Raw genomic sequence first — 24,223 nt, 5'->3', positions numbered from 1 at the left:
GATGTATCTTTGGTCATCTACTTAAGGTGATCCTTGTCAGTATTTTTCAGGATGAGGCCATTGTTTCTTACATGATAATTGGCAAATAACATGAGTCAATTGTAAAGAGATTTTCTTCAAAGAGTATCTCTGTGCAGGTTTAGCTTAGGAAACAGATGGGAACCAGATGCTTTGGTTGAGATGGACATGGGCCAGGTTAGTATTCCAGCAAGATCTTCTGCCTCATCTCTAAATGGCCCAGCTTGTGAAGTGCCTCAAGTTCTGTTTGAGAACCTAGCCTGATGTTGGAGATTTGCCTATAAGCTTTTCTGCAAGATAGTTTCCTTCCAAACTGACATCCACAAAGTGAGTTAGGTTTAATAGGCATCAGCAGTGGCTATGTGCTGCCTGGGTGCATGGTACTCCACAAGTTGAGGTCGGTAGGAGCAAGGTGCTGGTAAGCCTTGATTGCTGAGAAGGGTAAAGGAGGGAAAAGGCAGCCTGATGGTAGGAGTGAGAGACACAAAGCATATGCATTTTGGTTCCTTAAAAATATGAATCCCTTTGGCTTATTTTTTCTTAATTTACTGGCATATTTCTCTTTTCCAATTCATCATAAAATACCCAGAAAACTTAGGAAACCATTAAATAATGCAATTGCACTTTTACCTACCTGTTATTTATTTTTGTTTGCTGCGAGATGATGAATTTATTGAGAGTAGAGTATCTACATTCCTTCTACTAATAATATTAACAGTATAAACAATATAAACTCTTTGTCTTCCATCCTAACACATTCTAGATGATCTTTTATTTTCTTTTTTGGTTGGTTCTGGGGCCTGAACTCTGGTCTTGGGTGCTGTCCCTCAAGTCTTCAGCTTAGGGCTAGCACTCTACCACTTGAACCACAGTGCCACTTCGGGCTTTTTCTGCTTACGTGGTACTGAGGAATTGAACCCAGGGCCTCATGCATGCAAGGCAAGTACTGTACCACTGAGCCACCTTGCCAGCCCCTCTAAATGATTTTTAATCATGTAGATTCAAATTTAGATGGTGTTGACCAAAGTATAGAGATTTCCATTGTTTCCTGTTTCAGAGTATGTCTTAATATCATATGAAGTTAAATGAATTACATTTCTACAATGATATATTTTGTATGTATTACATATAGTGCATGCATTACACATAGTATACAACACACACACACACACACACACACACACACACACACACACACACACACATACCTACAGCTTAGCTCCAAGGTATCTTAAAGTTGCCTTCTGATTTCATGCCTCGTGATTCTTTTTCTTTCTGGTATTTTAATGGCTCCAGGCAACTGGTATCATGTATACCTTTGAGCTTTCTCATGGATTGTTTTTATACCTTTGAACACTCTCTCTGGCATTTTCACCTGTCACTGTCTGATGTATGTCTCAATGGCAGGTATTTGCAGATGACTATGGGGCTAATCAAGTTAACATAAATGAGTGAATTGAATTCAAGTGCCAATTTTGAGGTGCAGGAGCATTGCCTAAAAGGACCAGTAGCTATTTGGCATGAAGTAGTTATTAACCAGTCACTATATAGCCTTTGTTGCTAGATCTTTCAGTTTTCAAGGGAAATTGGACACTTGCACTTTTGTATGAAGACTGGTTTTTAAACATGGAACTCATTTAAAAGTTTAGGCACTATATAGATAAATTAAAAACATCTCTAGGCTAGATTTGACACTCCAAGCTCTAGACTTGTGTTTGGTTCTTTGTGTATGAATCATGTCTCCTGATTCAAATGGGTGTTTTCCTTTCTGTTAGCATTTTTGGTATGTATCTTAATTATAGTAGTGTGCTGGTCTTTCTGCCTTAGTTGTTAATAAGTTTTTTAAATCTGTTTGAAACATTTGTTGTCATATATTGGCTCTTTCCTACATGTAATCCATCTCTCTACAAAATAGTTTATACATACCTGTGTGTATGGGTGAAGGAGGGTGAAAGAGAAAGAGAGAGAGCACAAGAGAAGAGTAAAGGAAAGAGGAGGAAATACATTTATTCTCTCATGGTATTTGATTCTCCTTCTCTTCTTCTGGAAGGAATTAGATTGGGTAATTGAATTGTTGCTTAAAAGTTGATCTGAGGTGCAGGGAATTTGGTTTAGTAATAGTGCTTGCCTACCATGCATGAGGCCCGTTGTTCAGTTCCTCAATACCACATACACAGAAAAATCTAGAAGTGAGGCTGTCTCTCAAGGGTTAGAGTGCGAGCCTTGAGCAAACAAAGCTCCAGGACAGTGCCTAGGCCTTGAGTTCCAGTTCCAGGACTGGCAAAAAAAATGTTAAAGTAGGAATTCAATGGATATAGCCAAATGGTGGAGCTCTTCCCTGGTATGTGTGGGGTCTTAAGTTCTATCACTAGCACTGTAAAAACAAAAGTAAGTGTAAAATATAAGTCAATCGTCATCTCTTTTGTCACATCAAATGTTCCAATACTAACAGAATTTTGGTATATTTATGATGAATATTTTTAATAATAGCAAAAGGCCCAGAATAGTGTTTTATACTTATAATCCTAGACACTCCAGAGAAGGAGATAGGAGGATTAAGGTTTAAGAGCAGACCAAACAAAAAGTTAGTGTTTCAGAGATAGCAAGCATGGTAGTGTATGCCTGTAATCTCAGGTACTTGAGAGGCAGAGGTAAGAAATTCATGGTCTGAGGCTTGCCTAGACAAATTGGGAAACGCTATTTAAAAAACAAAAGCAAAAGGATTAGGGACATCTTTTGTTCCCTAGGGCCACCACTATAAATAGGAAACAAAACCCTAAAAAACTGTTCTGACAGAAATATTTTTGGATAGATTAAATCTCTGGAAGAGTTTTAGTAGGAAGTGATTACTAAAGATTTTAAAGGATAGTCAGTAAAAGGTAAAATAGATAATGAACCTCCTCACAATGAAAAACTTGCTCAGGGAAAGACTCTAGGAAGACAGGAAAAAGATAAACTATAAACTAGCGTGAAATATTTGCAAGCCATATAGTAGAGGAATTAAATCTTAATAAACAGTGTTCTCAAGTCTCTGTAGTACATAATGATAAAAGCCAAACCAGAATGATTGGATAATGACCAAAAGATACAAATAAATGTTTCACTGAAGAATATATATTCAGCAAATAAGCACATAAAAGGATGCCTTTGTCCCAGCCTTTAGAGGAATGCAATTTAAAAGGCTCAGTGAGGTACCACTACATACCTATTTGAATGGTTCAATCAAAATAGTGACAACACAAGGTTGATCAGAATTCAGGGGAACTTGATTATTCATACATTGCCACTAGGAAAATGAAGTGATAGTTTACTTGGGAAAAGAATAGAAAAATACCTTGTTTTGAGACAGTACTGTGGATTGAGCTCAGTGCCATGGCACTATCCCTGAGCTTTTTTGCTCAAGTCTAGCGCTCTACCACTTGACCCACAGTGCCAATTTCTGTTCATATGTTACTGAGGAATCAAACCCAGGGCTTCATGCATGCTAGGCAAGCTTTCTACTGCTAAGGCACATGCCCAGCCTAACAGTAACATTTAAAACTAAACTGAGTAGCCCAAGAGAACGCTTTGGTTCCCATAAACACCTATACATAAGGTTTCTGAATCATCTTATTTCTGTGATAGTCCCAAAGTACATTTATACCATGGACTATTCAGAAACAATAAAAAAAAGTCTTAATACAATAAAAGTGGGTCTGGAGGGACTTAAATGCTGTGTAAAAAATTCTTAACAAGTGGCATGCTATGTAATTTCATCTATACTTCTTGAAGTGAAAGAGTTTCAGTTGAAATCTGTTGAAATCTGAAGATTGGTGGATTCTGCCACAATGAATTATGCGTCAGTTATGGAAGCTGTTATTAGGAGAACGTGGGGGAAGATCTGTGCGATCTTGTCTGTATTAATTTACTAATGTTCCTGCCTGTGACTCTGTGAAAGTGTCAAAAGATTTAGACAAATAATGTATACTAAAAAAGCTGACCTCAATCACTTTTTTCCCTTGGGCTTTCTGATAAAGATGATCCTTGAGACTCCAGTGATAACTGAAGATGGAAACTGGGAGTCAGTGGAGAATTCTGAGTCTGTGAAGACTAATGAATCTGTTGACCAACGTGCCAATCAAGAAAGTTAATGGAAGCTGTAGTGCCCAGTTGAAAAGACCAGATGTTGGGTCTTCCAGGGACCCTGAGACTTCAGAAGTTCTCCCTTTCCAGGTATTACAGACAGCCACTGACTAGAATCTCTATTTTTTTGTGGGTCATGGGGCTTTGAGCTCTGGGCTTGGGCGCTGTCCCTGTGCTTTTCAACTTAAGGTGAGCACTCTACCACTTGAACCACAGCACCACTTCCGGTTTTCTAATGGTTTATTGGAGATAAGAGTCTCATGAACTTTCCTGCCTGTGCTGGCTTTGAACTGTGATCTTCAGATCTCAGATACTCAGCCTCCTGAGTAGCTAGGAAAACAGGTGCCCAGCTAGAATCTCTATAAAATATTGGGATTTAAAAATATTGGGGTTAACCTGGTACCCCTGGCTCAGACCTGTAATCCTAGCTCCTGAGGATGCTTAGGTCCAGATGAAATGCAGATTCAATTTCCAACTAAATTTCAGCAAAATGCTACACTAGAGGTATGGCTCAATTGGTAGAGTGCCAGTCACGAGCAAGCAAACCAAACGTGTGAGGCCCTGGTACAAGGAAAAAGAAGTTGGGGTTAAGAGACTCGAGCTCAATGCTAATTTAGGATTGAACTTCTTTACTTATTTTTACAACCATAAATAATAGTTTTTCAGTTCTATAAATGCCATCAGCAGTAATTACCTTTGCTGCATGGTGCCTACATGATGAAAACATGCAAGTGTCTGTCAGTCAAGCAGTGCATTAAGCAAATATTATTTGGTTCCCCATACTTTGGCTAATAATTAGATAACTTACGTATATTATACTATTGCTCTCTAATTTTTCATACTTTGTTTCTTTTTTTTTTTTTTTTTTTTTTTTTTGGGTCCGGTCGTGGGGCCTGAACTCTTGGGCCTGGGCGCTGTCCCTCAGCTCTTCAGCTCAAGGCTAGCGGTCTACCACTTGAGCCACAGCGCCACTTCCGGTTTTTTCCTTTTTGCTTATGTGGTGCTGAGGAATCGAACCCAGGGCCTCAGGCATGCAAGGCAAGCGCTCTACCACTGAGCCACCTTCCCAGCCCTTTCATACTTTCTTGTGTCTTCCCTCCCCCGCTCATTTACTGGGACAGTAGGAAACTTTCCAAAGATATATCCCAGGCCAGATGGGGATATTGGGGCACCTGGAACAAGTCCTTGCTCTCCTCAGGCTCAGCTACATTAGCCACTGTGTGTAAGATCATCAGTCATTTCATGACTGTCTGTGTTCGTTTACATTGTTACAAGGGACTTTGTTAATAAATCTCCTTCTACATTTGTTCAAGGGATTTATTGTTTGAAGACAAGTGATCATGAGATAGATGATAGACATCGCATGTAGAATTGTTAGCATTTTCGTATTAGAATGAAGTCTAGGAATTGCTATAAATGTCTGTTCTTTAGTGATGTTGTATCAGAGTTTTTGTATAAAAAATGTTATAGTAAGGAGATATTTCCAAGGATTAATAACCCTAATTGTTAAAAATAAACTGTCTTATAGCTATCATGATTTTAGACACATGGACTTTGATATTACATTTTTGAAATTTAGTTTGTTTAGTTTGTTTAATAAAGAGCAACACATTTTGATTTTTCTCTAGGACAAGATACTTCAAATATCATGGAAAAGGCAGAGACTTCCCTTGGGATCCCTAGTCCCAGTGAGATTTCAGCCGAAGTCAAACATGCTGGAGGTCTGTATATGGAAACATTAAGTCCTAGGATACTTTGGATTCAGTAGCTAGCTTGTGCAATTTTGATACTAAGGACATGGGGACATTCTACAGGTGTGGTGTGTTGTCTTGTGAATCCAGCTGCCAGTTAGAGATCTGTGTCTTGGAACTGCTGATATCCCTCTACTCTGCCTCTGAAGTAATTTCAAGGAATTCTGCGTATTAAAATTATATTGTCATATATGTTGAATATAAGAATTGCTTAGCACTTTGTTTGGCAACCAGGGCTAGGTGAATTTAAATCTGTCAGGACCAAAAAGTATTTTTGTTCATTTAGGGCTATTTTTTTGCCTTTTGTTCTTTGTTTGTTTGATTGTTTTTCTGCCTTTTGTTTTTTGATAACTGGGCATTGAACCCAGGTTGTTGCACTAGCTAGACAAGGTTTTGCCATTGAGCTGAGGTACATTCTAGCCTTTTTTCTATTTTCTTTTTGGCATTTTCTTGATCTACTGAGGGGCATCTGAGTTGGTTCCATATCTTAGCTATGGTAAACAATGCTGCAGTAAACATAGTTGTGCTGATAGCTTTAGGATGGTCTTGTTTGTGATCATTTGGGTATATGTCCAAAAATAGGATTGCTGGGTAATAGGGGAGCTCTATGTTGTCTTTTGAGGAACCTCTATACTACTTTCCAAAGTGGTTGAACAAGTTTACACTCCCACTAACAATGCAGTAGGGTTCTGTACATATCCCCTCCAGCATCTGTTGTTATTAGAGTTCTTCATTCTAGCCATTCTAACTGGGGTGAGGTGGTATCTCAATGTTGTTTTGATTTGCCATTTTTTTATGGCTAGGGTGGTTGAGCATTTCTTGATGTGTCTATTGGCCATTCTTATTTCCTCTTCAGAGAAGTTTCTCTTTAAGTCTTTAACCCACTTATTTATTGGGTAGTTGGTTCTTTGAGGATTTGTTTTTGGAGGATTTGATTTTTTGAGTTCCAGGTATATTTTAGATATGAGACCCTTGTCTGTTGTATGGCTAGTGAAGTACTTCTCCCCATCCATGGGCTTTCTATTGATCTTGCTAACTATGTCCTTTGCCATGCAAGAAGCTCTGCAATTTCATACAATCCCATTTGTCCAATCTTTCTTTGATTTGTTGTGTTTCTGGGTCTCTTTTAAGAAAATTTGGCCTGTGCCAAGGTTTAGTCTTGAAAGTTTGTATTGATCTAAAGGAAACCTGCACTTCTAATCCATATGGAAAAGTTTTGAAGACCAGTTTGTTTTCTTCATCTCTCATAGCCCTTATTGTTTCTCATTTAATACTCTGTGCTCATCTCTATCATTTTTCTCTGGAAGGAGATTTATTCTACCTGTCTTTCTCCATCTTCAGAGTTATATTGCGTCTTGGCATACACCTATCAGATACTAATAGGTTCCACTATCACTACTTGTGAATACCTAAGAGAGAACTGGATTGACCTACTTTCGGGTCCATAGTGCATGGGTCAGTAGAATGCAGAGATAACTTCATGGGACATGGCAAATTACTCCATATATGAGGCACTGTTCTTAATGATGCTTGCATAAGTGAGGCTACTTTGTCTGTGACTAACACACTATGTGTTTAAAAATGAATTTATTTTTCTCCCTGAAGAACTCTACAAATAGAGTATTGCATGTTATTTTGGTGAATGTAGGGGCCTGGTATCTTTACTTTTATTTGTTGGGTTCTTTATGATTTTGTAATTGTTGTCAGATCATGCTGTGAGTGCAGGTATGGTATTCTCAAACAGATAAGCTCAAATTCAGGAGTTACAGAGACAGGAAGTTTCATTTCTCCTCATGCTCCCAGCAGCTAGAATGGTTTAATGTCTAACTCTGATGCTTTGAGATGTTGGAAGATTAAAGTGTTGGCATTTTCAGAAATTTTTGTCAGGAATTGCTTTTAGTGGGCAAGGAAAACAGGAGTTAGAAGTATGTTTGGATAGTAAACAGCAGTGATTTCATAAGACTTGAAGGATATTTGTCATTCAGAGCCAGCCATATTTTAGAAGGGGAATAAAACTTATGGAGAACCCTGGCAAGAGTGGCTAGTATTAATGTCTTAAAAAGTTAGAGAGTTAATGGATCATGAATATGAAAATCTAAGGAAAGGAGATAGGGAGAATACACCTTTTTTTATACCTTTGAAGACTAGCATGGAGAACAGAATTTAGGTTGTGTTTACTTGTGTCTCATGAGTAGAGAACTCCCACTACTCAGTGGAAGTTTTATGGACTTAGATTTTAGTTGAATATTAAGTGTACCAGAATAGAATGGGTGGCTTTTTCATCCTAACGTCTTTCCCATCTAAAATTTCTAAGCATTAATTTCACTGTGAAGGAAAGTATACCGGAGATGGGTTTTTTTTAGAAGTTTGAGATAAAAGATACCAATGAAATCACTTGGTATCTTTTTTGCAATTTTGTCATGTTCCTTTAAGGATGTTGTCTTCTGCGCTGTGTGTGTGTGTGTGTGTGTGTGTGTGTGTGTGTGTGTGTGTGTGTGTGTGTGTGTGTGTGTGTGTGTGTGTGTGTGTGTGTGTGTGTGTGTGTGTGTGTGTGTGTGTGTGTGTGTGTGTGTGTGTGTGTGTGTGTGTGTGTGTGTTTGGCCTGGGTTCTGTTCTCAAATCTCCTAAGTAGTTAAGAGTACAGATAGGAGCCCCTGGTGCCAAGCAGTGACAGTATTTTTAAAGAAATTAGACATATATATGACTTAGGCTTGTGATTACCTCAGAAAAAGAACAAAAGAGCAGTGAAGCATAGAAGACAGGCAGAATTTTTTTTTCTTTTTTTTTTTGGGTCCGGTCGTGGGGCCTTGAACTCTGGGCCTGGGCGCTGTCCCTGAGCTCTTCAGCTCAAGGCTAGCGCTCTACCACTTGAGCCACAGCTCCACTTCCGGCTTTTTCTTTTTGCTTACGTGGTGCTGAGGAATCGAACCCAGGGCCTTGAGCATGCAAGGCAAGCGCTCTACCACTGAGCCACCTTCCCAGCCCCAACAGGCAGAATTTTAACTAGCTACTCAGAGGCTGAATCAGCTTAGCTAGCTACTCAGGAGGCTGAGATCTGAATACCACTGTTCAAAGCCAGTCCAATCATGAAAATACATGCAATTATCTCCATAAATCCAGAAGTGTAGCAGTAGCTCAAGTGGTAGACCACTATCCTTGGGCACAGAAGCTTAGGGATAGTGCCCAGGCACTATCAAGCCTCGGGAATGATGAATGCATCCATGAGCACATGCACATGTGCGTGTTTGTACAGGCACGAGTGTGCACACACACACACACTCTCTCTCTCTCTCACACACACACACAAATGAGTATTTCAATACAGAGTTCTTTATTTTTTCTCCTTGCTGTACTTTATTTCCCTGTATTAGTTCACCAATTAACAAAATCAGCTAAGCACCTATTTACATACAACTCATCATGTTTCTCTAAAGTCTGCTCTCTTTTTGGAAACCTGCTTTCATTTCACCCAAAAGTCAATTGTTCAGGAGGTCAATTCATCTCCCTAAACTCTTCAGTGTTAGATGCTTGTTTAAGGTTCTTCCTAGCAATATGACTGTGTGAAATCCTGCATCAAGCAGCATATTTCTTTCACTAGAGGGGAAGCCTCTGTCAAACAATTAATAATAGGTTTTTCTCCTCCTGACAAGCATCTGTAGTTTTATTATCTTTATATAATTTATGATCTGTCTGTGTATGTCAAAGACTGCTGTGAAAATAAAAAGACTCTTCTCAGCACTAAGCATTCATATACCATTCATAGATATGAAGGTGTTTAAATATTACTGAAATTGCCTTGGAGTAAATAATGTTCACCTTGACTATATTGAGAAGAAGAATTGGTTTCTCAGCACTTTAGGTAAGAACTTGAGTGAAAGAAACAAAAGGAAAAATGAGGAACAACTCAACACATACATTCAAATGAAACAAAACAAACCAAGAAAACACAAATTAATTCAATACTCAAGAACCTGCAGGAAATGCAAAATTTTTTGAAAAATCAGCTATGATAAGCTTATGAAACTCCTGACTATGTGGGAGTGTACTGTTGTGAGGATAGTGGTTAAAGCCCCGACTGGACAGAAAGATCTGTACACAATGCCAAGACCTGTTATCCTAAATTCCAGGAAGAATAACATAAAGTGGACTGAGCTCAAGATCATACACAAGTAGGAAGCCAGATTCTATCTGAAAATTAATCAGGATAATTTAGGGCTGGTGGCATGACAAAGTGGTAAGAACACCCATTTAGGAGACACAAGTCACTCAATTCAAACTCTAATATTATGGGTATTAAAGAAAAAAGCTATGATTTTAAATAATTGGAATAATTGTAAGATTTGAGTTTTTAACTGGAGAAAAATCAATGAGATAGAGTGAACCCACCTTGCAATGCTTTCTACTTAGGTGATAATGTTATGTGGTACTCCAGACATAACAGAGTTACCTTGCAAATGAACATGGATGTGCATTTGGGTGATGGAAATACTCTACTTACACAGGTGTAAATTAAATAGATATTCTTTGGCAGATTGTAGTTCTTGAACTAAGAGCCTGGGTGATGTCCCTGAGCTTTTTCTGTCAAGGCTACCACTCAACAAATTTGAGCCGCAGTTCCAATTTTGATTTTCTGGTAGTTGTTTGGAGATAAGAGGCTCATGGACTTTCCTGCCAAGGATGGCTTCAAACCATGATTATCAGGTCTCAGCCTCACGAGTAACCAGGATTTCAGGCATGATCCGTCGATATTTTTAATAATTTAGTAAATTGTACAGTTACAGAATGTATAAATTATCATTATAAACTTCACAATATATGTGTGTATGTATATATCAATGCATACAAATAGAAATATTTAAACATATTTGTGTATCTACAATAAATTTATGAAATCATCCTTGATTATAAAATAAAATGGAAACAAACCATAATCAGGAGGGGCTGGGACGGTGGCTCAGTGTTAGAGGGCTTGCCTTTCATGCTTGAAGCCCTGGGTTCGATTCCTCAGCACCACCTAGGCAAAAAGAAAAAAGCCATAAGTGGTGCTGTGGCTCAAGTGGTTCAGTGCTATCCTTGAGCTGAAGAGCTGAGGGACAGAGTCCAGGCCCAGAGTTCAGGCCCACGACTGGACGAAAACAAAGGGAATTGTCACATGTTACTTGTTTTTGACTGGAATATGAATTGTGAGAATCAGTTTGGGAAAAACCATCTTTAATTTAACAAAATTGATATTGGCTATTAATTCTAATCCATTTATTTATCCATACTGTGCATCCTCAGATATGAGTGTCAAAATCAAACCACACTTTTTTGCCTTTGTATTTTAATCACCTGTTATAATTTAGGGGATAGATGAAGTAATGACATAAAGATTAAAATAATAGTAAGTGAGGTTATGAGTTAGATCTGAAAATGATTGTAAATATTCTAATAGCTAATTAAATTGCATTTTTCTTACTTTTACTCTATTGACACGTCCCTCATTCCCACATTAAGAAAGTACATAGAAGGTTATCACTACATTTTGTGTAAACTTATGACAAAATGTATTGAAAGAATATGGGCACAGTGTTTTTTGCTTATTGAGACCTGTAGGTTGTAGTTGTGTTTTTGAGGAGTTGCAAAAAGTTGTGATGGAGATGGAGGGAGTGATGTGCTTTTCTGGAAAATTGGCTAGAGGATTGCTCCCAGAAAGATAGTCATGAATTCTTCCAAAAAGTTAGATCCCTTTGGAGTTGATTCTGGTGCAGGGTGATATATAAGGATCTAACTTTAGTATTCTACAAGTAGTTAACCAATTTTGCCAGCACCATTTACTGAAGAGGCTGTCTTTCTTCCATTCTATTTTTTTAGCTCCCTTATCAAAGATTAGATGGCTATAGGTCTGTAGGTTCATTTCTGGGTTTTCAATTCTATTCCATTGGTCCTGAGGTCTGTTCCTGTGCCAGTACCAAGCTGTTTTGATTACTATGGCTTTATAATAGAGTTTGAAATTTGGTATTGATATTCCTCCAGCAGTGATCTTTCCATTGAGGAGCGTTTTTGCTATTCGGGGTCTTTTATTGTTCCATATGAATTTTTGGATTGTTTCTTCTATTTCCTTGAAGAATAAGGTTGGAATTTTGATAGGTATCACATTGAATTTGTAGATAGCCTTGGGAAGTATTGCCATTTTCACAATGTTAATCTTTCCAATCCAGGAGCACGGGAGTTTTTTCCATTTTCTAACTTCTGTTCGATTTCCTTTTTCAAGTTTTTAAAGTTTTCATCATAGAGGTCCTTCACTTCTTTGGTTAAGTTAATTCCTAGGTATATTATTTTTTGTGGGGCTATTACAATTGGAGTTGCTTTCTTAATTCAGCCCCCCTTTACTCATTGTTGGCATATAGAAAAGCCATTGATTTGGGGGCGTTAATTTTATACACTGCTACTTTGCCAAACTTTTGAATCAGCTTGAGTAATATGGGAGTGGAGTCTATGGGATTCTTTAGATACAAGATCATGTCATCTGCAAAGAGGGAGAGTTTTATTTCTTCTTTCCCTATTTGGATCCCCTTTATGTCTGCATCTTGTCTTATTGCTGTAGCTATGCATTCTAACACTAAATTGAAGAGAAGCAGAGAGAGGGGACATCCTTGTCTTGTTGCTGAGTTAGAAGGAAATGGCTTTAGTTTTTCACCATTAAGTATAATGGTGGTTGTAGGTTTGTCATATACAGCCTTTATTGTATTGAGGAATGTTCCATGTATTCCTAATTTTTCCAAAACCTTCATAATAAAGGGGTGTTGTATCTTGTCGAATGCTTTTTCTGCATCTCTTGAGATAACCATGTGGTTCTTATCCTTGCTCCTGTTGATGTGATGAATAATATTAATTGATTTGTGTATATTGAACCAGCTTTGCATCCCTGAAATGAATCCTGTTTGATCATGGTGTATGATTTTTTGGATGAATTGCTGAAGTCGATTGGCCAAAATTTTGTTGAGAAGTTTTCATCAATGTTCATCAAAGAAACGGGTCTATAGTTCTCTTTTTTGATGAGTCCCTGCCTTGTTTTGGGATGAGGGTGATGATGGCTTCATAGAATGTGTTCGGTAGTGAACTTTCTCTTTCAATTCCACTGAAATGTTGGAGGAGTATTGGTGTGAGCTCTTGGAGTAAAAGCAGACACTCTGAAAACATTACAGGATGGAATAGGAGAAACCCTAGGTCTCCTTTGCACAGGCCAAGTTTTCTTGATAGAGACCCGGAAACACAACAAACTAAGAAAGGTTGGACAAATGGGATTTCAGGAAGTTGCAGAGCTTCTGCATGGCAAAGGACATAGCTAGCAAGATCAATAGAAAGCCCACAGATTGGGAGAAGATCTTCACTAGCCATACAACGGAAAAGGGTTTCATATCTAAAATATGCTTGCAACTCAAAAAATTACATCCCCCAACAACAAATCCTCAAAGAAACAACTGCCCAATAAATAACTGGGCAAATGACTTAAAGAGAAACTTCTCTGAAGAAGAAAGAAGGATGGCCAATAGACACAGGAAGAAATGCTCAACCTCCCTAGCCATAAAAGAAATGCAAATCAAAACAACTTGAGGTACCACCTCACTCCAGTTAGAATGGCAAAAATCAAGAACTCTAATAACAACAGATGCTAGAGGGGATGTGGACAGAAGGGAACCTTACTGCATTGTTGGTGGGAGTGTAAACTTGTTCAACCACTTTGGAAAGTAGTATGGAGGTTCCTCAAAAGACTCCACATAGAGCTCCCCTATGACCCAGCAATCCCACTTTTGGGCATTTACCCAAATGTTTACGAACAAGACCACACTAAAGCCAACAGCACAACTATGTTTATTGCAGCATTATTTACCACAGCTAAGATATGGAACCAACCCAGATGATCCTCAGTAGATGAATGGATCAAGAAAATATGGTATATATAAACAATGGAATTCTATGCCTCAATCAGAAAGAATGACATTTCCCCATTTGTGAGGAAATGGAAAGGCTAGGAAAAAATTATATTAAGTGAAGTAAGCCAAGCCCAAAGAAACATAGGTCCCATGGTTTCCCTTATTTGCAATAGCTAGTATATATATGAGTCAAGAAGAAAAGATCAGATAATGTAATGTTAGGAAAATGAACCCTAAGATACGTATTTAAATGTTTTTTTCTTTCATGCATTTGTATCTAAAGTATTTATAAGATTATTTCTTTGTTGCTTTCTATGTCCCTCCCCCACAATATAACCCCTGCTTTCACTGTATTTGATGTTGGATAATTTGTGGAGAGGAAGTGGAAAAACAAGTCGTTTAAATAAGAATACTGGTGGACCCGTTGCAACAATGAGAAGAACAAGTTGTCATGTAGAAAATGAACTTTACAACTTTGGTGGGTGGTTGGGGAGAATCGGTTGGGGTTGCGGGGCAGGGGGTGGCTGGGAAGTGATGGGAAGGATAAACAAAGGAGAAGGCAACAATGCTTGATAAGAAAAGTACTCACTATCTTGTCCATGTAATTGTAACCCCTCTCTACATTATTTTCACTAAAATTTACAGTACAATCACTTTCACAATCATGTTCACTGTTGCATTATTCCCCTTAGCAAAGTTATGGAAACAGACAAGATATCCTTTGGCAGAGGCATGGTTAGAGAAGTGTGGCACATATCCACAATTGGATGGCACCCATCCAATATGAAGACTGTTACATCATTTGCAAAGAAATGGATAGATCTAAAAATATGTTAAGTAAAGTAAACCAGAACCAGACACACAAAGGAACCATGTTCTGTCGCTTATTTGGAAGCTAGACCTTTAGGCAAAAGTATTACACAACTTTTCACAACAGAATTAACCAAAGCATTCTCTTTTCAGAGGAGTATTTAAGAAGTGTAATTTCTTATAAAATTGAACTTTTAATCTAACAAAATGAATACCAGGAAACTATCACTTGGAAGTTGTGAAGGGAAGTCAAAGGGAAGGAATAAAGAGAGTTATAGAGGAAGAGGGTGAAGGCATAATATTCAATGCGGATAGTATGAATCTAGAAAAAATGAAAATGGGGTGAGCTTTGGAAGGATGTGGGAATGTAATGTAAACATCTCTTGTACTTATAAACTGATTTGTTGAATGGAAATTCCTTCGTACCACTATTTAATTAAATACAATTAAAAACAATGGAGACATCTGATCTTAAACTGCATTCTCTTAAACCATGAGAAAATATAATAGTTTCCTCTTCAGAAATTTTCTTTGCAGGTTTTTTCCTCATAATGACAGGAAAGTGAACAAAGCAATGAATATCAATACATCACATTGTATATCCTAAATAGACACAATATAAATATCACATGAAAAATGTTAGAATTCATCACATGATAAAATAACAGGTAGAAAGTAGCAAATGTTGATTGTTTTTCCAAGTACTTTAGGTTATCTAATTTAATCCTCAAAATAATTAAATAAATTAGAACTACTTTTATTTTTAATTATCAGATCATGATATTGAAGTCTTCAGAGTTGGAATTACTAGTATAACATTGCATACATGGTAAGTGTTAGTCTACGCCCCATTCCTACCATATCAAATTACCTCATTCTATTTTATGACTAAAACACCAGCACTTAGTCTACTAATTCTAGGAAAATTTCCCAAAATAATTGTGGACACTCAAAATATTTCACTTTATCTTTGTTAGAAAATAGGTAACTACGCCGGATGTAAAGCATCCTAGAAGCCACATTTAGGTAGATGGAATATTGGAGTCTTTATTACACAGTTAGCAGGCTGCTGACCACCCATTTTTACAAAGGCCTGAAGCCCCCAAACACACAAAACACGGTTAGGAAACAGTCTAGAGAGGAAAGAAAGAACAAAAATGCCAACAAACCAATTCAACTCCAATGGAGAGTTGAATTGTGATGCCATGATGACTGGAGATGAGTCAGAAGACAAGACATGACCACAGTGACACATGTGGCATGACATAATGGTGGCTGGGCTGGGCCTAAATAGGGTCTCAGCAGGGGACAGGTCCACAGGTTACTAAATCTGCCAGTCCAGTGCCTGGGACTGGTAATTTCTATCAGCCAAGTGCTCACCCCTGCCTCCAGGGATCTTGGAATATCCATCACCTGGGAGTCAGATGATGATGGAGGCATTTTCCTTCCCCCGGCATGAAGACAAGATACGAGACCCTATCATCCACCATGTGGCCAATATGGCACCAGTCAGATCTGACCTCCTTATCTCATTCCCCACTTTTTTTCTTATGTACATTAAGTCATTGAAGTTTTTTCTGTAAGAGATCTGAATTTTTCCCTGGGCTGTTACCTTCTGCAATTTTTTAATTTATATATATATATATATATATATATATATATATATATATATATATACATATATATAAATAATTTTTATTGTGAAAATGCAATACAGAGGGGCTACAATTACACGAGCAAGGTAATGAGTACATTTCTTATCAAGCATTGTTGCCTCCTCCTTTGGTTTTCCCCTACCATCCCTTCACTCCCATCTCCACCACTATACCCTCACCCCCAGTGCCAAAGTTGTAAAGTTTGCTTTTCAACATAGGATTTTGCACATCTCATTGTTGCAATAGGTCCACCTGTATCCCTAGTTAAACAATTTGTTTTTTTTCCTTTCCCCTCCCCAAAATATACCAACATCAAATACAGTGAAAACAGGGCTTATACTGTGGGGGAAGAGACATACAATGCAACAAAACTATCACCTTATAAATATGTTAGAAACAATAGCAAGAAAGAAAAAACCACTTGTGTCCTTATCTAGTGAAGTAAGCTGGGCCAAAGAAACATAGATTCCATTGAAGTACCCGATTTCGGGTGCCCCTCACAGACCACCAGGCTCTTTGCAAACAGCAAAGAGTCGTTTATTGAAAGCTCGAGCTTGGTCCTCTGCACACTTGGTAACCGGTGATGCTAAGAGGCCCCGAGCACAAAATTAGAACAGCCTTTATAGTATCGAACAAACAAGTTTAGGGGGTTTCCACAAAAGCAAGTCCACAAGTTCAGGGGGTTTAAGTCCACCCTGACCACACTTGCCTTTTTCTGATGGAATACTTAGGGAACTGTTCTTTTCCTTAAGGATGGGCAGGGTTGGTGGCAACCTGGGGTTTGTCTGAGAACTTTCTCTTTGGGGGTTACTCTGAGGGCAGCACAGCTCAGGAGGTTTGATCTTAAAATGGAGTTACTGTAGCTCTTGACCATGGTTTCCCTTATTTGCAATAACTAGTATATGTCTGAGACAAGCTGAAAAGATCAGATAAGATGATGTTAGGTAAAATGAACCCCTCCTGTAATTTAAGAAGTCTCCAACAGTTATGCCCTGTATCTGCTCAAAGCCCTAATTTGGGAATTTAAACTATCTCACACATTTTATAACCCACTTAGATGACTGGCACATTCTTGCCCAATTATGAAGCAGACAAACATTTGGAAAGGCATGATTACAATTTACTTTCTCATGACTTCCTGGCTCTGATCAATTTCTTTGGGGGGGGGGTCCAGTCGTGGGGCCTGAAATCTGGGCCTGGGTGCTGTCCCTCAGCTCTTCAGCTCAAGGCTGGTGCTCTACCATTTGAGCCACAGTGCCACTTCCCTCTTTTTTCTTTTTTCTTATGTGGTGCTGAGGAATCGAACCCAGGGCCTCATGCATGCAAGGCAAATGCTCTACCACTGAGCCACCTTCCCAGTCCTTCAATTTTTGAAAGGCCAAACAGGATCTGATACCATCTCTGCCATCTGAGCAGTGGCTTGTAACTGCCTCTGGATGTTTCATCATTGCCAGGGTCCCAGGAGTGTCTTTCTCCATGCTGGGATACACACACCTTGGCATTTTCCTTAATCACTGGACTTCAGCTGGAGAGATGAGCGATAGCGCTCAGGCCCTGAGTTCAAGGCTAGCACTCTGCCAATTTGAGCCCCCAAACAACTCTTCTGTTGACCAATTAGAGATAATCTCACAGGGACCTTTCTCTGCCCAGGCTGGATTTGAACCACAGTTCTCAGATCAACAAGTCTAAACAAAAGGCCATGTTTACTCCAATTAAAAGAAACAAAGATGGTCTTTAGAAATCGTTTTTTAAAGCATGGTCTACCTCGAACTTATTAAGGGCCGAAAGTTATATCTGACAAACTTGTAAGAATCCTTACTCCTTTGTGTGGGCCTGCTGGAACTGTTACAAAAAAAAAAAAAAAAAAACTATAAGAGCAAACTGAAATAGCAATTAAGCAATTATTTTGGTAATCCTAATTTTTCCTTTTTGCACTTTGAGAAAAATATTAACAATCTAACTTTCAAACTTTATAACCAGGAATTCATCTCCATTTTTTTGCCAGTCCTTGGGATTTAACTCATGGCATAGGCATTGTCCTTGAGCTTCTTTTGGTCAAGGCTAGCACTGCTTCCTGCTTTTTCTGAATACCTGGTAGTGAGGAATTGAACTCAGGATTTGATGCATGCTAGGCAAGCACTCTACCACTAAGCCACTTTCGCAGCCCAGCCACATTCCCAGCCCATCCAATCCTAATTTCTTTTTAAGTTCAAAGGATTTTTTTTTGTTGTTGTTATTGTGAAAATACCATATGTAGAGGTTTCAATTACATGGGCAAGGTGATGAGTACATTTGTTGCCTCCTCCTTTCTTTCCCCTTACAATATCTTCCCACCCTCCCCATCCTCCAACCCCTCCGCCCCCGCCATGGGGGAGGGACATACAAAGCAACAAAGAAATCATCTTATAAATATGTTATAAACAATAGCAAGAAAGAAAAACTATTCGAGTCCTTATCTTGGGGTTCATTTAACCTAACATCAACATATCTGACTGTTTCTGATTGTCTCAGACATGTACTAGTTATTGAAAATAAGGGAAACCATGGGACCTATGTTTCTTTAGGCCTGGCTTACTTCATTTAATATATTTTTTTTCCAAGTCTTTCCATTTCCTAACAAATGGGACAATGTTATTCTTTCTGATAGCGGCATAGAATTCCATTATGCATATATACCACATTTTCTTGATCCATTCATCTACTGAGGATCATCTGGGTTGGTTCCATATATTTGCTATGGTAAATAATGCTGCAATAAACATAGTTGTGCTGGTAGCTTTAGTACGGCTTTGCTTGTGATAATTCCACTAAATGCCCAAAAGTGGGATTGCTGGGTCACAGGGGAGGTCTATGTGGAGTCTATGAGGAACCCACTTTAAAAACTTGAAAAAGGAATCAAAACAGAAATTAGAAAATGGAAAAACCTCCCATGCTCCTAGATTGGAATGATCAACATCATGAAAATCGCAATACTTCCCAAGGCTATCTAAAAATTCAATGCGATACCTATCAATATTCCAACCTCATTCTTCAGGAAAATAAAAGAGGCAATCCAAAAATTCATATGGAAAAATAAAAGACCATGAATAGCAAAAGTGATCCTTAACACAAAGAACACTGCTAGTGGAATATCAATACCAAATTTCAAACTCTACTACAAAGCTGTAGAAATCAAAACAGCTTGGTACTGGCTCAAGAACAGATCTCAGGACCCATGGAATAGAATTGAAAACCAAGAAATGAACCCACATACCTATAACTTTGTAATCTTCGATAAGAGGGCTAAAAAAATAGAATGAAAGACAGCCTCTTCAGTAAATGGTGCTGGCAAAATTGGTTAACTACTTATAGAAAACTAAAGCTAGATCTTTATATATCATCCTGCATCAGAATCAGCTCCAAATGGATCAAAGACCACAGAGTCAAAGCAGACACTCTGAAAACATTACAGGATGGAATAAGAGAAACCCAGGTCTCCAAAATTTTCCTAACAGAGACCTAGAAATACAACAAATCGAAGAAAGGTTGGACAAATGGGATTGCATGAAATTGCAGAGCTTCTGCATGGCAAAGTACATAGCTAGCAAGATCAACAGAAAGCCCACGGATTGGGAGAAGATCTTCACTAGCCATACAACGGACAAGGGTCTCATATCTAAAATATACCTGGAACTCAAAAGTTAAATCACCCAACAACAAACCTTGAAGAAACAACTGCCCAAGAAATAAGTGGGCTAAAGTCTTACCAATCCTAATTTAAGCCTTTTATAAATCTCTGATTTAACATTTTATACTTTAGTTTTCATTTGTATTTTGAAAACTCCTTTGAAATCTTGAGGATATGTACCACTATTTCCTCTTGGCTACTCATTTTAAAACAGATATACATTAAAAACTTTTGAACTCAAATGACCATTTTTTGTTAATGCAAGAATTAATCACCAGTACTGTACCAAGAAGCTAGACTTAACACCTATATGCTTTTTTATTTTTTTGGTGGGGGGTGTCTGGTTGTGGGCCTGAACTCTGGGCCTAGGCGGTGTCCCTCAGGTCTTCAGCTCAAGGCTAGAGCTGTACCACTTGAGCCACAGTGCCTCTTCTGGTTGTTTCTTTTCTGCTTATGTGGTGCTAAAGAACTGAGCCCGGGCCTCATGCATGCAAGGCAAGTGCTCTACCACTGACCCACCTTCCCAGCCCACCTATATGCCTTTTAAAAAAACATATCCAATTGCAGAGTATCAATGAAAGCAAATCATATACTAATAAATTTTCTAACCATATTTTTAAGGCTTTTTCAAAGTTAATACATCCAAGTGGCAGTTTTAGGAATACCAATCAGATCATGACATCACTCATTTTTACCATTATGTTTCCTGTGTCTGTCTGCAAAAGAAAGGGACAGGACAAAGATTGGTCGTACAGCCCCTCCTAAGGAATGTGCATGCACCCAACTCTTCAGGGTTAGTTGAACTACCTTTGTGCCAGCTTGCCCACTTCTACCATGCGTGGACTCCCCCCAGGGCCTGTCCCACCCTGCATGACTGGCTGAGCTGCACGTCTGCCTCTACATCCCTCACCTCAAAAGACAGGTCTTCTATTAGAGTCTAAGTTTTTCCCTTTTTTTTTCTTGATTCTTGAATGAAATAGTTTCAGACAGAACAGGTAAAGTTTTAGACAGAACAGGTAAAATCTTTGACAGTGTTAAATAAACCTTTATATTTAAATTTCTAATAGTATCCCCAAGTTTTAGCAGAGGGAACTAAATCCCAAACAGCCAATGCCTTTTTGTTGAGTCAGATAACTTGATTACAGTGTAAACAACCTTTGCATTTTAAAATACCGAATTTTAAAATACAGATTTTGATTTGTAAATTAAAGAATTCTTAGAAAGTTTAACTAAACTTCCTGTTTAAAACAATACAATAAGAGATATTTGGCATACAAATCTGATGACCTAAGAGTTTAAACTCTTTTTTTTACAGCATGCTGATTTTCATCTTGAACATGTTCCAACATACTCATACAAAACTTAAAGTGCACAAAAATGAAAATCAGTCCAGAATCTTGATCTAAAGATTTAAGATTTGTAAAACAAAGTGACTTTGCTGAGCTTCATTTACCCAGGACTTGCTTGTCTAGCAATGCATTTTACCAATTGGCCTTGTGAATACCTTCAGCTGGAGGAAGGCTAGGTGGGAGTCACCTGAAACTGAACTAGCCTATCTTTTATCCAATTTTCTTTTTAGACAAGAGCATTTTACAATTTTTTTAACTGTTCGGACAAGCCAAATGTCCAAACGAGGCTCAAACTGTCTATGCCCTCACCTCCGGCTGCCTCTGCAGGAAAATGCAGCCTGAAGCTTGTAAGGTCTTGCAACCTTCCATGCCCACGTCCTGACTGCTGCAACACAGACAAAACAGAGCAGGTCTATGACCAGGCCCAGACAGAGCTGGAACTTTTATTCCCCCAGAGATGTCCAAATGAACAAAAATAACAGATTCTAATAACTTGAATAATTGTCTGGGTTTTTTTTTTTCAGAGAATGGTGAGCTCTGGCGTTTAGGGTACCTGACTTCGGTGACTGAGAGCCCCAAAATAACTCTCTGAACCTAGAAGAGAGGTGTTAGTTTAGAGGAGCTCTCCTGCAGCCATTTTACATTAAGGGAGGGCCAATCTACCTGGCAGAGGGTGCAGAGATGACCTTGGGTAAAAGTACTCATATGCCCTGGCTTTTTCCTGAAAATAAGAAAAGGGTTCTAAAAGCATTTCCAAAAGTGATGGATAAAGAAGTTTGGTGCATTTCTACAAAAAGCAAGATATCAGTGATCTCAGAATTAGCTTAAAGAGAAGTTGTTTCTTACTTTTCCTGCTTGGGCCAAATAAGCTTTCCCCTTGGAATTTTATCAGCACCAGAGTGGAGAACTAAGTTTGACAGGAGATTCTCCACCTCATCCCAAGGTTTCTCCAACATCTGGGGTTAGGGTTGTAGACATAGGTTTAACAGGAGATTCTCCATCTCATCCCTTTCTCCATGCTTGTGGTTCTCAGACATTTAGACAGAAATGTCAACTAAAACAGACACAGATAGGTGGCCACACAAACCAAATGGTCAGACAGGCATAAGCAAACAGCAGCAGAAGGCACCTCCAACAGACAGACAGAACAAATAAGAACCCAAGTGAGGCCAGACTCCAGGTTAAGAACCCTAATCTGCCTCCACTGGGGAGAGGCACATCCCAAACTCCTCCATGGCTGGGAGTTCTGCTGCATCCCACCTCCCCTTCTGCCCCTTCCACTATACCTGGCCAGGCTTTTCAACTTACCTCTAGAGGCTTTTGAGTTCTAAGTTCCTGCTAGGAACTTCTCTCCACAGCTGTCCCCTAGGGAGTGGCTCTTCTGACACCAGTCCAAAGTCCCTGAACTCAAGGCCCAGGGTCCTGGATCTCACTTGGGCCTACATCTATTATATCCTGGATCCAAAAGAGACTTCACGAAACCCAGATAAAAGTGCTAGGAACTTTATTATTATTATTATTTTTTATCAAAAAGGCTTTCTTGAATGCTGGGGGGGGGGGGTGGCGGGGTGGCTAGCTCGGCTTGCCCAGGGTGGCCACGCTGCCCAGGATGAAGCCCAGGGCCAGGGACAAGGTCTGGTCGAAGGAGCCAGGCAGCTGCTCCACGTGCTGGTTCTGGGTCAGCAGCTGGTCTCGCAGCAGGCCCAGCATGCCCACGATGTTGCCCAGGTGCGTCAGCGTCTGCAGCAGGGCAGCATTCAGCGATGGTGTGGTGGCCGAAGGCAAGAGGTTGGCAGGGGCCCAGGGCGATGCTGCAGCTGCGGGAGGGAGCGCAGGGTCAGTGCTGCCGCCCACCCTCCGGCCTCTGACCCTCCGGCCCCAGCCGCCCCTTCCAGCCTCCAGCCCCAATCACCCTCCCCCCCCCCCCCGCCCTGCCGACCCTTTCCCTCTCCCGCGGCCGCCTGCCTACCTGGCTCCTCTAGGGCTGGTGCGGGCGCGGAGGGGGCGGGGCGGCGGCCATGCTGTGGGCACCCCGGCCCCGCGGGGCGGCGACGGGCGCGCTCGTCCGGCCCATCGTCGCCCAGCAGCCCCATGAGCTCGCGGATCTGTGCGTCCAAGGGCCCGGGCGCTTGGCCAGTGGCCTTGGGCACCTTGTTCTTGAGGAACTTGTAGCAGCGAGGACATTTTGCGGGAGTGCGCAGCACCTGCCTCAGGGCTAGTGCCACTGCCCGCGGTGGGGTCCCCGGTGCGTCCTCAGCTGGCGGCAGCATCTCGCCCATGGGATCAGTCGGCGACGGCAGCACCAGCGGTGGCGGCCGCCGGGGCCGGAGCAGCATCCCAGCGGGCCGCATGGGCTCCGGGGTCGGGGCGGTGCCCGGGGGCCTGCGGGGGCCGGGGGGGTTGCGAGGGCCTGGGGGCTGGGAGACCCTGGGCGGCTTTGGCATCTCGGCTGCCCGCACACTCTCTGCCGAGCTAGGAACTTTATTACTACCACATGGGACCACTTCCTTCCACTGGGAAAGTAGGAACAGCCTTGAGCTCAGGGTAGGATGTGTTTTTATAGGGGTAGGTTAGATAGAGTTATATATACAAGCCATGCAAGGCAGGTTTGGCCTATTTTTCATTGGTTACAATTAGAACCTTTAAATTAATTTGTTCTTTGTGCTCTGCCGAGCTAGGAACTTTATTACCACCACATGGGACCACTTCCTACCACTGGGAAAGTAGGAACAGCCTTGAGCTCAGGGTAGGATGTGTTTTTATAGGGGTAGGTTAGATAGAGTTTTATATATACAAGCCATGCAAGGCAGGTTTGGCCTATTTTTCATTGGTTACAATTAGAACCTTTAAATTAATTTGTTCTTTGTGCTCTGCCGAGCTAGGAACTTTATTACCACCACATGGGACCACTTCCTACCACTGGGAAAGTAGGAAC

The 24,223-nt window shown here is 40.1% G+C and overlaps 2 protein-coding genes across 25 annotated transcripts in view; one reads left to right on the top strand and one right to left on the bottom strand.

Annotated features, from left to right (window-relative positions):
• The first annotated feature begins 1,289 nt into the window (after window positions 1-1,289).
• Window positions 1,290-24,223, top strand: part of LOC138814832 (endogenous retrovirus group K member 18 Env polyprotein-like) — a 262,321-nt gene continuing 239,387 nt past the window's right edge. For 12 of the 24 annotated variants that reach the window (XM_070004013.1, XM_070003946.1, XM_070004006.1 and 9 more), the window contains exons 1-2: window positions 1,304-4,230; window positions 5,769-5,861. The gene's annotated coding sequence lies outside the window, so the exon portion shown is untranslated. Of the gene's footprint in view, window positions 4,231-5,768; window positions 5,862-24,223 lie in introns of all 24 variants that reach the window. The other 12 variants (XR_011368123.1, XR_011368127.1, XR_011368121.1 and 9 more) reach the window with 3 other exon arrangements.
• On the bottom strand, window positions 22,861-23,732 carry LOC138814816 (undifferentiated embryonic cell transcription factor 1-like). Its single transcript, XM_070003896.1, has 2 exons — window positions 23,258-23,732; window positions 22,861-23,105 (listed from the first exon to the last, which is right to left on the bottom strand). Exons 1-2 carry the CDS (start codon window positions 23,730-23,732, stop codon window positions 22,861-22,863), a joined length of 720 nt encoding a protein of 239 aa, XP_069859997.1.

Source organism: Dipodomys merriami, unplaced genomic scaffold (assembly GCF_024711535.1).
Source record: "Dipodomys merriami isolate MVZ:Mamm:240054 unplaced genomic scaffold, mDipMer1.0.p SCAF_1069, whole genome shotgun sequence".
In the NCBI taxonomy this organism is placed as follows: domain Eukaryota; kingdom Metazoa; phylum Chordata; class Mammalia; order Rodentia; family Heteromyidae; genus Dipodomys; species Dipodomys merriami.
The sequence above is the reverse complement of the archived record's forward strand: the minus strand, read 5'-3'. Positions and strand labels throughout refer to the sequence as shown.